Source organism: Rattus norvegicus, chromosome 19 (genome assembly GCF_021556685.1).
Source record: "Rattus norvegicus strain SHRSP/BbbUtx chromosome 19, alternate assembly SHRSP_T2T, whole genome shotgun sequence".
NCBI lineage: Eukaryota > Metazoa > Chordata > Mammalia > Rodentia > Muridae > Rattus > Rattus norvegicus.
Genome location: NC_141552.1, coordinates 67,609,266 through 67,622,500, shown reverse-complemented (window position 1 = coordinate 67,622,500; position 13,235 = coordinate 67,609,266). Strand labels below are relative to the sequence as shown.

Below are 13,235 nucleotides of genomic sequence, written 5' to 3'. Positions count from 1 at the left end.
TCACAATCAAAATAGCAACAGCTCTGATACGAGTCTTTAATCTTCCCTCTGAAATTTCACAAGCCAGGCCTCCATCTTTTGCACTGTTCTCAACATTATCTCCCAAGCTCCTACAGAACATCCCACAGAGCTCTTAACATCCCAATGGCTCTTCTAGCCCAAAGTTCCAAAGTCCTTCCATAGTCCTCCCCAAAACATGGTCAGGCTTTCACAGGAATACCCTACTCCTGGTACCAATTTGTCTCAGTCAGGGTTTCTATTCCTGCACAAACCTCATGACCAAGAAGCAAGCTGGGGAGGAAAGGGTTGATTCAGCTTACACTTCCACATTGCTGTTCATCACCAAAGGAGGTCAGGACTGGACCTCAAGCAGGTCAGGAAGCAGGAGCTGAGGCAGAGGCCATGGAGGGATGTTACTTACTGGCTTGCTTCCCCTGGCTTGCTCAGCTTGCTTTCTTATAGAACCCAAGAACTACCAGGCCAGGGATGGCACCATCCACCACCCACCATGGGCTGGGTCCTCCCCTCTTGATCATTAGTTGAGAAAATGCCTTACAGCTGGGACTCATGGAGGCATTTTCTCAACGGAGGCACCTTTCTCTGTGATAGCTCCAGCTTGTGTCAAGTTGACACACAAAACCAGCCAGTATACCACTATACATACACATAAATATATACATATGTATATATACACATTATGTATGCATGTATATATCACTATACCATTATATAATATATACATATACACACATATAAACACTATATATAGATAGTTGTGCAGTATATGTGTGGTCTACATCTGCTTCTGAGGTACAGTGTGCATATGTATTTCTGTTCTCCGCATGGTATGTGCCTCCGCACTGTGACATCAAGCTTAGCCAGCACAGTGGGAAACCCCAACTATGTCCAGGTGCACACCATCTGGGTGGGACACCTCCACCTTTGTTCCTGGGGCCTGCAGAGGGTTGTCAGACAGTGCCCAAGCAGGCCAGAGGACAGACATCATACAGCAGCCATTGATCCTGTGGGCTCCCCTTTGGTCCCTGGGCTCTGCTGGTGGTGAGCTGTGCCATGGCTCTGGAGGGACATTGGCTGCGTTCCCTCTGTGTGTGTAGAGAAACATTCTGGGTAGTTGAACAGTGAAGGCAACGAAGAGGTAGGGAACTGTCCGACCCTCAGGAGAGGCCCCTGAGAAGTGTGAGGGGGTTGGGCCTGGTATGGAAGGACTGGCCCCCTTGCTCCTCTGTGACATGAGCCCACCCATGCCTCGAAGAGCCCAGAGAAACTGCTGCCATTGGCCCCTCCCACCAGCCCTTGACCAAGTCAACCAGTATGGGGAGGAGAAGAGAAGCCTCCTTTCCCTCAGTTTTCATCAGACCTGACCAGGTAGCATCTGCCTCTTAGAGTTGCCTGTGGCTGTGTCATTGTCCCTGTGTCTGTGAGTCTTGGTGGCAGATGACTGTGCACTCGACTGCCTCCAACACCCCCTCACACTCACCACTCTGTAGAAGCACGTGATGGACAGTGCTGGTCCAGTTCCCCACCACGCCCCACCCCCAGCAACTGGGCAGCCTGGATGGGGATGGACTGAGCTCCTGTCTCCCCCACAGGCGTCATCATCAAGCGTCGGAGCGGGGAAATCCCCTGCCCTCTGGCCGTGGAGGCTTTTGCTGCTCACCTCAGCTACATCTGCAGATACGACGACAAGTACAGCAAGTGAGTGCGTGGGCAGCCGGTGGGTGTGTGGGCGGCTGGTATGCGTGCGGGTGGCATCTGGTGCGTGGGCAGCTGGTGTGTGTGTGCAGGTGGCATCGGGTGCGTGGGTGGCTGGTTTGCATATGGGTGGCATCGGGTATGGGGGCAGCCAGTAGGTGTGTGGGTGGCTGGTGTGCATGCGGGTGGACTCGGGTGCGTGGGCGGCTGGTTTGCATGGGGGTGATATATAAGGTGTGTGGGGAGCCAGTGTTCCTGCGGGTGGCATTGGGGCTAGGTGGGGACAACACACAACAACACCAGGGAGGGTAGTGTTGGCCCACGTGTGGTGCAGATCTTGAATGTGGAGCATCAGGACCCACGAGGTCCCCGGCCCTCATCCTGGCCCCAGGTAGCCTGTACACCCATCTCCTCAGATCACTCCACTGTCACCCCGTGCCTCCAGGCCCCCCCCCCGAGGTACCCACCACTGCTCACACCCCATTGGTGGGCATCTTGGCACATAGTTCAGCCATTATCTTCTCTAGGCCTTGTCCATCCTGAGCTGGATTCCCTGGTGGTCTTTAGATACGATGTGGCCAAAATGTAGAGACAATAAACAGGATAAGAGAACCCTAAAATAAGTTTCTGTGCCTAATAGTGTCCGCGGGGGACTGAGCACTTAGGTATGGATGAGCCTAGAGAAGGGCTATAAGAGGACAGATGCTGGAGAATGGGGCAGGGCCTGTCATAGCCCCGCCCACGAGCCCCGCCCATAGCCGGTTCCCAGTGCATCCACCAGAAGAGGGTCTGCTTGCTGTGGCCCCATGCTAAGCTTCTAGGCTCCTCTCCCCTGTGAGCTATAACCAGCATGCCTGTTGTGAGACTTTTCTGAGGAGATGTGGACAAACACCTGTCCTCCCCACTGGACACTACAGACAGATTCAACAATTCCACCCCAGTCTAGCCTAGTGAACCAGCGAGTTTATGGTGGACTATATAGGTGACAGCTCACAAAAGCTGCTTCCCTGGATCTCTCTCAGCTGGTCAGAGAGTCTCTTCCCAGTGTTTGCCAGGGCCGATGTAGCCTTGGTGTGGGGCCTTGTAAACCTCTCAAGTTCCAGGTGTCCCCTCAGTCTTGTGGGTCTTACTCACTTGCTAAGTCTTAAAGAGCGTCCCTTCTCCATGAGGGAGTGTGCAAGCCACAGGAAACAGCTACACAGCGCAGTGCCTCCCCTCTCCCCAGGTATTTCATCTCTCACAAGCCAAACAAGACATGGCAGCAAGTGTTCTGGTTTGCCATCAGCATCGCCGTCAACAACGCCTACATCCTGTACAAAATGTCAGACGCCTACCATGTGAAGAGGTACAGCCGGGCCCAGTTTGGAGAGAGACTTGTGAGGGAGCTGCTGGGCCTGGAGGACGAATCACCAGCCCACTGAGACTGCTGGCCCAGGGGTGTCAGGGACAAGGAAGGAGCCTGTCACCTGCCTGTCCGTTGGAGGGCCCATGTGGGGTCAGAGGTCTGCTTTACACATCACCCCTCCACCCCCACAAAGGGTGGCTCCCCAGAGCCTGATACAGGTGACTGGATAGGCCGTGACCTCAGAAGGTACCAGCGACAGGACCAGTGGACTGTGCTCTGATTTCCAGAGCTCGAGAGGTCATGATGGGCTCAAGTTCAGACCAGGCAAGCTTACAAAACGGGCCACTCAGTGCCACCCCCACAGCACTCGGGGCATGGGTTCCCAGCGCTCTCCCATTCGATGGGCTTAGATGGTTCCCTTGGAAGAAGAGAAGCCATGTGGTGCCATTAAAACTCAAAGCCAACCGGACAGGAGCGGCTGCAGCTTGCTGACTGTAAACGGGGTGTTCCTGTTCCATTCTCTGGGGCTGTGACGAGCAGGGTGAGGAGGGGAGACCGATGCTGGGGATTTTTTTTTTTTTCAATCTATCTTCAGGTTAATTCCCTACCATTGCTTAAGGTCTACTGTGAACAGATGTGTGCCGCTGTCCCCCCGACCCCCGACACCATACACCCTCACAGCTCCTTGCATGATCACAGTTCTGTGTCTGGCCTGCGGCGGGGTAGGAAGGGCATCTGGCTTCCAGGACAGATGTGGCCACAGCTATCAGCGCCTGGGGAGCCTGCAGGCTGAATACCCTGTCACCATGTCACTGTTGGCAGAATTGCCTGTCTTGAGAACCATGTAGCATCATGAACACAAAGTCCTTCACCGCCCTCTGTGGGGGTGGGGTCCCCCAGAAATGTGCAGCAGGATTAGGAAGCCCTGGCTGGGGACTGGCCCAGGCAGGAAGGTATGTGGGACCCCCCCATAGACCCAGGTCCTTCCCACCAGTGGTTGACACATCTCCATGGAGCCCGGGCCCCAAGGTGGTCCCACCGTCCCCACAGATGGGAAACAAGGATTTTCCCACACCTCGCATCCCTTCCACCTGATCTCGCATCCACCTAACGTCCTCAGATGCAGAATGTCCTCAGCAGGGGCTTTGGGGGACTCCCTCATTCAGTGAGCTGAGGTGTGTCTGGCAGTATGCTGCTCCCCACACCTTGTCACATCTGTGACCTCCCTCTCCACAAGCACCCACGCCTGTGGTGGGACCCCCGATGCCACAGACCGTAGGCCCAATTTCAGTTTGTGTTTGAGATAACCTTTGCTGTACCCTTAATCGGATCAAAAGCACTTTTACCACATGGAGAAATATATTTTTAATTTGTGATGCTTTTCTACAAAGTCCACTCTTTCTGAGTTCAGGTGTTTCCAACACTTAGGGAGACTAATGAAGGCCAATGACCTTTTCTTTTCTGTCCAAACAAGAAAAATAAAAATAAAAGTCTATTTAGATGTTGGCTGTCCATATGTCGCTTTGTCTCAAAGTTGGAAAGCTATTCCCTTGAACTTTCTTTCCTATCGTGTGACCAGGGATGCGTGAGCTGAACTGCTCTTGGAATCTTGGACCATTTAACAGTTTATAAAAAAGAAATCAGGGCTGGAGAGATGGCTCAGCGGTAAGAGCACCCGACTGCTCTTCCAGAGGTCATGAGTTCAATTCCCAGCAACCACATGGTGGCTCACAACCATCTGTAAAGAGATCTGATACCCTCTTCTGGTGTATCTGAAGACAGCTACAGTGTATTTATATATAATAAATAAATAAATCTTTAAAAAAAAAAAAAGAAAGAAATCAGTTAGGATTTGATGTGTGAATATGTTTACACACACACACACACACACACACACACACACACACACACATATACACGGATGAGTGATAGTAGGAGTTCCAAGTGTAGTTGTCCACAACCCTCCCCATTATTTTTAGTCTTGGTTACCTGAAGTCAACTGTGATCCAAAATTACTAAATGGAAAATTCCAGAAATAAACGATCCGTAAGTCAGAAGCTTTTATTAAATAGCACATTGCTACAGTTGTTGTATTTTACCGTTAACTTCTTACTGTGCCTAATTAAACTGTTATCACAAGAGCATATGCAAAGCAAGAAACACAGTGTATAAATTCTGGCACCCACGGAGGGACTTGGGGCTCAGAAATCTATTCCCTGCTGAGGGACGGATAGGATCTGCTGAGTCTCCCTGAGACTGTGGTGTGCATCTCAGGCCAGCAGGTGGCGATGTTCTACAGAGTGTCAACTGCTGGAACCTTCCCAGGTCGGAGGTGCTGTTTGTGACTCTAGTGGGAAGAGGGTAGCTGGAAGGGTTGTGGGGAGGGTGGGTACTGCAGCCTGTGAGGCATCTGTAAGTTGAAGAGCTTTTCTTTTTTTTCATGAAAGTCCTAATGGCATGTGGTATGGGGTTAGAAAGCCTCCCAGACATAGTCCTTGCCTCCACAGGATTAGTTAGGTGTCAGGCTCAGCTTCTCTTGGTCCCCAGACACTGGCTTTTCCGGAATCAGATGACCCCAGTGACCAGGGAGAGGCCCCTGTGTCAGTTTTCTGTCACCAAGACAAAAGGTCGGTCCGGTAGATTCGAGGACGGTGTTTATTTACTGCACACTGAACATTGTGCTAGCATTGGCTCACCCTTCTGCTTTGGGTTAAGGCAGAATGTCTTGACTGGAGGACGTGGTAGAACAAAGATGTTGACGTCATGAAGCCAGAAAGTAGATAGTGAGAAAGGGTGGAGCCCAGGTCCCCGAACCCTCTTCAAGGGCACACCCTGTTCCACTAGACACCCTTCCTAAAGACTGCCGAACTCCCCGGAGTGTCATAGACAGAGGAATGTGACTTCAGATCTCAGCCTTTGAGGGACACTGAAGACCCACCCACATTCCAGTGGCCCAAGAAGTGATTCTTTTTTTTTTTTTTTAAGATTTATTCATTTATTATATATAAGTACACTGTAGCTGTCTTCAGACATACCAGAAGAGGGCATCAGATCTCTTTACAGATGGTTGTGAGCCACCATGTGGTTGCTGGGAATTGAACTCGGGACCTCTGGAAGAGTAGTTGGGTGCTCTTAACCACTGAGCCATCTCTCCAGCCCCCAAGAAGTGATTCTTGTGAGGGGTTTAGCACAAGACCCAAATCCTTCCTGCATATCCCATAAGCCACTGGTTCCCCAGGCCTGACAGGATACATGGGGCTGTTGGTGGCTCTGCATTTCATGGCCAGTTAAGCGTGTTTCTCAGGGGATTTTATTTTGTTACCAGGCACAGAAGTGAAAGATTCATGCGCTCTAGACCCTCCTGTTTCTTCAAGGCACCTGGCTCTCGAGCCTCGGAGCAGCTCAGCCTCTGGGGTCGCAGTGTGAACTCAGCTCAGATCGTAAAACTCTATGTATTTTTCACTTTCCTTTCCAGGTTCGGTATTTGGCTGATAAGAGCCTCAGGCTGGGACATTGTCTTCTCCGGTCATTGAGTCATCTTTGATACTTAGCTGGGTCATCGTAGGCAGAGGATCCCTGGCTGCTAACCAGGGAGGCCCACCAGTAAGATGTAATAATCTGTGTGCGGGAGTCCACATGAACACTACCGAGACACAAGGTCTGAAGGGTTCAGATGTCCCATCTAAAGCCAGGCATGGGTGACGGCTTCCCCAAAGCCGGGCTCAGCACCTGACTGCCTGGGTGCAGGACAGTGTGTGGGGCAGTCACCACAAAGGCTGGTGGCAGCATCACTTCCTGTGAGGCAGGTGGGACAGATCCCACTTCCTGTGGGCTCTTCAAGGGTAAGGTCATGTTCTGTCTGGTGTGATCCGCCTGCAGTGGGTTAACACAAACAGGAGTTGACTGTGAGCAGGCCCTGGACAAGGCCCCCTGTTCCTACCCAATGTGTACACAGCGGCCGAGTGTATACACACAGATGTTTAAAAATCTATTAATAAGACAGTGAAATTTTCTTTTTTTTTTCTTTTTTAACTGTAAGTTTCCTTCTAATGTTTCTGATAGAGAGAGAGAGAGAGAGAGAGAGAGAGAGAGAGAGAGAGAGAGATCCATCTGGGTCTAGAGAGATGGCTTAGTGGTTAAGAATACTTGCTGCTCTTAAGAGAGGACCCAAATTCAGTTCCCAGCACCCACACCAGGAAACAGATCAAATCGTCGTATGTGATCATGGATTTTATACTTGGAGGTTATTAAGGTCATGGGTTATGATACATGGGCATATGAGCAAAGAATAAGTAATCCAAGCAGGTACCTGTGCCCAAGTCCACTTCCTGCATTCCTTGTTGGAACCCGAGCCCTTGGCCCCTTGTTCGTGTCATGAGGTAACAGGGAGGGTAGATATGAATAGCCAGTCTCAGTCTCAGATGAAAACCAGGCAAGAGTAGCGGATAAATAGCAGTGGCTGAACGCAAGCCCAGCGCGTGTCTGGAGCCTTTCCGACCAACATGGAGGGCCCATGAGCTAAATGTAACCTCTTTCAGTTGGATGACACTAGGCTTGGGGCCAAGTCACAGGTGAGGACTCATCTGAGGATAGGAATGTGACAGGCAGCAGAGGCACAGCTGTAAGAAAGGACTAGCCCTGCCTGTTGACTGTGGCTGAGAATGGACTAGTAAGTCCCTTCTCTGGCATTTCTGTAAATGAAAATGGAGAATTACTAAATTGGTAGGTGGGTGGGTCCCCAGAGCCCTAAGTCTGGGCTTTTTAGAAAACACTCTCACTCATGATTGAGGCTTGGCTACCCCCTTTCCTCCCAGTCTGCCCGGGACCTTGATCATTTGTAACTATGTAACATAATTTGTAACTATGTAACACATGTGACCCTGGGCTAATGGGCTAACTCCTGCCTACCTCCTGTCTGTATCCGGTTGTCTCCAGCTCTGTGACATCTATGAGCTACTGATAACTGCTTAACTGAGGGTTTGGGGTGGCGTGAGGCTGGGGCAGAGCATCATACAGAATGGTCTTACTGAACTCAGTAAAATGGGGCTCCTGGCACCTCTTGGAGCTGATGTGGTTTACACAGAGAGTGGTTCTTCCCACAAATCAAGGGTTTTTAGGACTGGTGGCATCAGATGTCTTGAATGCAAACAGATCTATGGGAATCCTGGGCCTGAGTCCCTGAGGTCAAGGACAAGACAGTGGCATGGCCCTAAGAAAGACTGAAAGAAAAAGGTGGGAGGCAGGAAGTGTCTGAGTCATGGGCAGGTATGGAAGGTCCAGTACATAAGCCAGCCTCTGTCCAGGACAGACCGGCCTGCATTAGCTGCCGTCTGCTGGGTCGAGGCAGGCCCATCCAGGTGGATGAGGGACTGCAGGTAGGGAAAGGCAACCCTGGCCCAAGACTTCTGTACCCCCACCCCTTTATTTTATGGCAAATGGGACAAACTGGTTCTAAGATTCCTCCAAAGTCACCAACCAACTGCTTCTCAAACACTGGGCAGATTTATTCTCAGACAAAATTCTGATCTCCTTTGTCAGAAGCTGTGACCCCAGCATCCCCTGGGAGGTCTTCCTTACAGGAGACAATGGGAGAAGCCTGACCGCCTATGTTCACCTAAGTTTGTTTGGCAGAGTCTGAAGTAAGAATGGAGGGCATTGGGGCTGGGGATTTAGCTCAGTGGTAGAGCGCTTACCTAGGAAGCGCAAGGCCCTGGGTTCGGTCCCCAGCTCCGAAAAAAAGAACCAAAAAAAAAAAAAAAAAAAAAAAAGAATGGAGGGCATTGAGTTGTTGAAGCTGTCGTCTTCATAGGCAGGCAAATGGATGGCGAGCACAGGTTTCTAGATAGTTGGTCACCATCTTAGGGTTACTTTTGCTGTGATGAAATACCATGACCAAAAGCAACACGGGAGGACAGGGTTTATGTTTCCTTGTTCTCCATTCCAAGTTCACTATCAAGAAGGAAACTAGGGCAGGAACTCAGGCAGGGCAGGAACCTGCAGGCAAGACTGATACAGAGGCCATGGGGTAGGAGTGGGGTGCTGCCCACTGATTTGCTCATTATGGCTTGCTCAGCCTGCTTTCTTATAGGACCCAGGACGTGAGCAAGTCAGTGGGCACAGTGGGTAGTTGGTCACCATCTTAGGGTTACTTTTGCTGTGGTGAAACACCTAGATGGAAAAAGTGGTGGTGGTGGAGGAGGAGGAGGAGGAGGAGGAGGAGGAGGAGGAGGAGGAGTCCTAGAGGATCCAGAGACCATGGGTGAGGGGGAATAGATTCTTGACTGGCAGCATCCCGAAGTGGCCCAGCCATCTCATGGAGACAAGCGATGGCCCCACCAGTCCTTTTATAAAAGCCACCAGGATTCAGTCAAGGGCACCACCCTGATGACTTTTCCTAATCTAAATCCCCCTTCCAAAGCCCTGACTGATTGACAGACAGACTAAAGTCCTGTCTTCCCAGTGGGCACTGACACATAATTAGACATAGTGGAACATACCTGCCATCCCAGAGTGTGTATGTGTGCATGTATGCATGCATGTATGTGTGCATGTGTGTGTATGTGTGCATGCCTGTGTGTATGTGTGTGTATGTGTGCATGCCTGTGTGTATGTGTGCATGCCTGTGTGTATGTGTGCATGCCTGTGTGTATGTGTGTGCATGTATGTGTGCATGCCTCTGTGTGTGTGTGTGTGTGTGTGTGTGTGTACATGTGTGCATGGTAAAGGGAACTTTACTTTGTTGTGAGGACAGCCTGGATTATCCAGGTTAGAAGTGAGACTCTTTCTCCAAAACAGAAGCCCAGCATGTAGAGCCCGGGGGTTTACAAACCACATTCAAGGCAAAGCTGGAGCTCATGGGAACACTTGGCTGTGGCTGGCCTGAGAGCACTGATGGCCACAGCCAGTGGACAGCAACCCATCACTAACAAAACCACCGAGCGCCACCTAGTCCAGACCTGGAGGTATAAGGACCCATCAGCAGAGAGCAGAAAACCAGATCTCTCCCTTGGCCAGAGCGCTAATAGTAAAAGCTGAGGCTCAGAACACGTGGTTTGTCACTCATTGCCACTGGATTGAGGTACTGTGTGAGGTCAGGAGGGAGATGCTACTTCACAAGCTGAGTGCCTTCGTTCCTGGAGCAAACCTTTTGTGATGCTGGCAAGTCTGGGGCCAACACCTCTGAGATGACCCGCTGGGATCTCCTGAGCCCAAAGTGTTTGAGAGACAGTTCTGCAGGGCAAGAGAGTGAAGAGACTGTGCCTGTTCGCTCTCTGAAAGGTGAGTGGGTGTTACATGCTCACCCCTCCCCCAGCCAAGAAGCCTACAGTAACCTTGGTGTCTGTACCAGATGCTAATAGGGCTGTGTGGCCACCGCAGTCAGGTCTGATTCTGAGCAGGCCCAAGGAAGCTGGTATGAGGTGGAGGAGGGAGGGTTCCTCCATGATCCCATGCAGCCAAGCAGAATGTCTGAGGAGCTTGCAAAGGAGACATGGAGGGCAAATCAAGGCTGCAACCTCTAAGGGCATTAGCGTATAGGGTATCTAAGAATCCAAGACTGCCGTCCTGGCCTGGGTGGACTGAACTGGGGCCGGGAGGGGGATGGGTTTAGGTGCTGCTGTCTAACCTCAAAAGTGTCAGAGAAACCAGACAGCCACCAGTCTGACAGCCTGATCTTACCTGGATCCAAAGATCTCCCAAACCTGCTTTTCTGCCTTTCTTTCCTGGGACATGTCCCCACCTCTGGTTGAAGCTGTTCCCAGTCTGCCCAGCAGGGGGAAGCAGAACCTCAAATTATCACAGAACAGACAAAACAGTGTTGTGTACTGGGGAGTTTGGGCAGCTGGAATTATGGAAGTCACAGCCCCACGTGAGACCAGCGACAACACAGCCACTAGGACTAAGAGGGTGACAGGGCATGGATGAGAAAGGGCTGCAGCATTCCACAGTCCTTCCCCTGGCCACCGTGTCTAGGTTTGTGAGGCACCGAGACACTTGAGGGGTCCATGATGCTGCACCGTATTCTCCAGTATCGGATAAGCTCACAGTGTGCATGAAGGACAATTGGGGCCTGGAGGGGGGAGAGGTAGTAGACTGCCCCTCCCCCCAGGTCTGATAGGAGCCCACCGTGGAGAAGAGTAGCAGGGGTAACCTTGTCATTGGACAAGCTGAGCCACGGTCACAGGGACACTGAATGAGGCCAAGGGCCTCACCCGGACCTGGGCTGTACGCAGCCTGAGTCTCAGTCCTCCAGTTCACAGTTGAGATTGGCAATGACGCAGGCTAATGGCTTAGCAATGAGCAGAAGTGGGTTGGGACTGGAGTCCAGGACTATTCACCCAGAGCCCACCCTTTCCCCAGAACCCATCACATCCCAAGCCGGACAATTTGGCTCTCTTGAGAAAAATCTATCTAGTCTTATAGTTCTTCCTGCCGTGAGGGAAAGGCTCAGCATCCATGGCTGGCTTACAGGGATTCAGCCAAGCAGGTAAGGCGCTCAGACTCCCGACTCCTGGGCAGCCCCACCTCTACTCCCACCAGGGCACTGGAGGTCACAGAGAGGCAGATGAGAATAGCTACAACCTCGGCTTCACAGGCTGAACCACACTGACAATCTCAGCTGCTTCCAACTCCCACTGAGAACTCAGGGTGAAATCTTACAAACGGTCTGAATGGGTGTGTGCTCACACCGCCTCTGGAACTTCTGACCTTAGCAAAACTACAGCTTTTAGGGAACAGAGTTATCTAGCTGGGGGTGTGAGGATGTTTACAGAAGGCACCCATCTGCAAAACTGCCATCCTAAGAAGTGTCAGGGTGTGCCCTTAGATGCTAAAGACTGATGGATTCCAAACCCATAGGGAGGAGAATAGGAGTCAAGGTGCTGCCCACATCGCTCCTCAGGGAACTCCAGAGCCACAAGATTCTGGAAAGTTCTTTGGCACTTTCCTGCTCCCTGCAGCCCTACCTCATCCTGACCTATACCTTACAGGGGTCTGGCATCTCGGCAGACTTGTCATGGGTCTGGTTCTTTTTTTTTTTTTTTTTTTTTTTTTTTTGGTTCTTTTTTTTTTCGGAGCTGGGGACCGAACCCAGGGCCTTGCACTTCCTAGGTAAGCGCTCTACCACTGAGCTAAATCCCCAGCCCATGGGTCTGGTTCTTATGAGCTGGCTTTCTGGGGCTCCCTGCCACCTAGGGCTACAAGGAAGCCTGGCCTGTCTTTACCTCCTGGGCTGACTGCTAGGTTGTGTGGTCCTCTGATTGTGCAGCGAACTTGATTGTGCACTTAGCAACATTTCTGCCTGTCCTTACACCTCTGATGTCTTTGCTCATTGGGCAAAAGCTACAAGGTTGTCCAATTTGCTTAAGAGCATATTCAGGGGGCTGGGGATTTAGCTCAGTAGTAGAGCGCTTACCTAGGAAGCGCAAGGCCCTGGGTTCGGTCCCCAGCTCCGAAAAGAAGAACCAAAAAAAAAAAAAAAAAAAAAAAAGAGCATATTCAGTAGCGATTCAATGTCTCCAGTGGAAGTTCATAGGGTCACAGTCCTGTCTTCACTCCCTGGAGGACTATTAGGTGTAACATAGGGTCACAGTGCCCTCCTCACCCACCTTTCCCAGGATGCCCTTCTTGCAAGTGAGCACAGGGTTCCCATTGTGGACTGGCCCAAGGGATAGTATAGTGTGCAAGGGGTGGGTCTAGTGTGCAAGGGGCGGGTCTAGTGTGCAAGGGGCGGGTCTAGTGTGCAAGCCCAAACTGACTGAGGCTTCTTTAGGTCCTCACTTTCTCCTCAGAATCCCAAGCCTTCTCTAATACTCTCCAGCCCTTGAGAGCTGCCATGTGTTAGCTGCTACAAAGGGACTGCTTACCCTGGTCTCTCCTGGAGGACCGCCATCTTCCCACCACCTCTTGTCACACAGAGCACTGCACTGAGCCTCCCCTGCCCCAGGATAGGCTCAGTGTCAGAGCTGGTGCCTCACTTGGCCTAGGCAAATCAACCAGGCTCATTGCTAGAGCTTGCCCAGTGCCAAAATGGGAAAAACTTTGTGGGCTGTGAAAATTAGAGGTAAAATATACCCCAGGGCTGGCCAATCCTAGCTCATGTCACCGAGGGAACTCCGTGACCTTTTCTGTTCTCCCACTCAAGCTTTCCTTTGTTCCCGTGTGGCACCCTGGTGACACG

The 13,235-nt window shown here is 51.3% G+C and overlaps 1 protein-coding gene across 1 annotated transcript in view; it reads left to right on the top strand.

The window, feature by feature from the left end:
• Positions 1-3,614, top strand: part of Pgbd5 (piggyBac transposable element derived 5) — a 66,072-nt gene extending 62,458 nt beyond the window's left edge. The window contains 2 exon segments of the mRNA NM_001106198.1: positions 1,611-1,716; positions 2,939-3,614. Coding sequence (NP_001099668.1) covers positions 1,611-1,716; positions 2,939-3,134 — 302 coding nt within the window. The 3' untranslated portion in view covers positions 3,135-3,614.
• Positions 3,615-13,235: the final 9,621 nt, after the last annotated feature.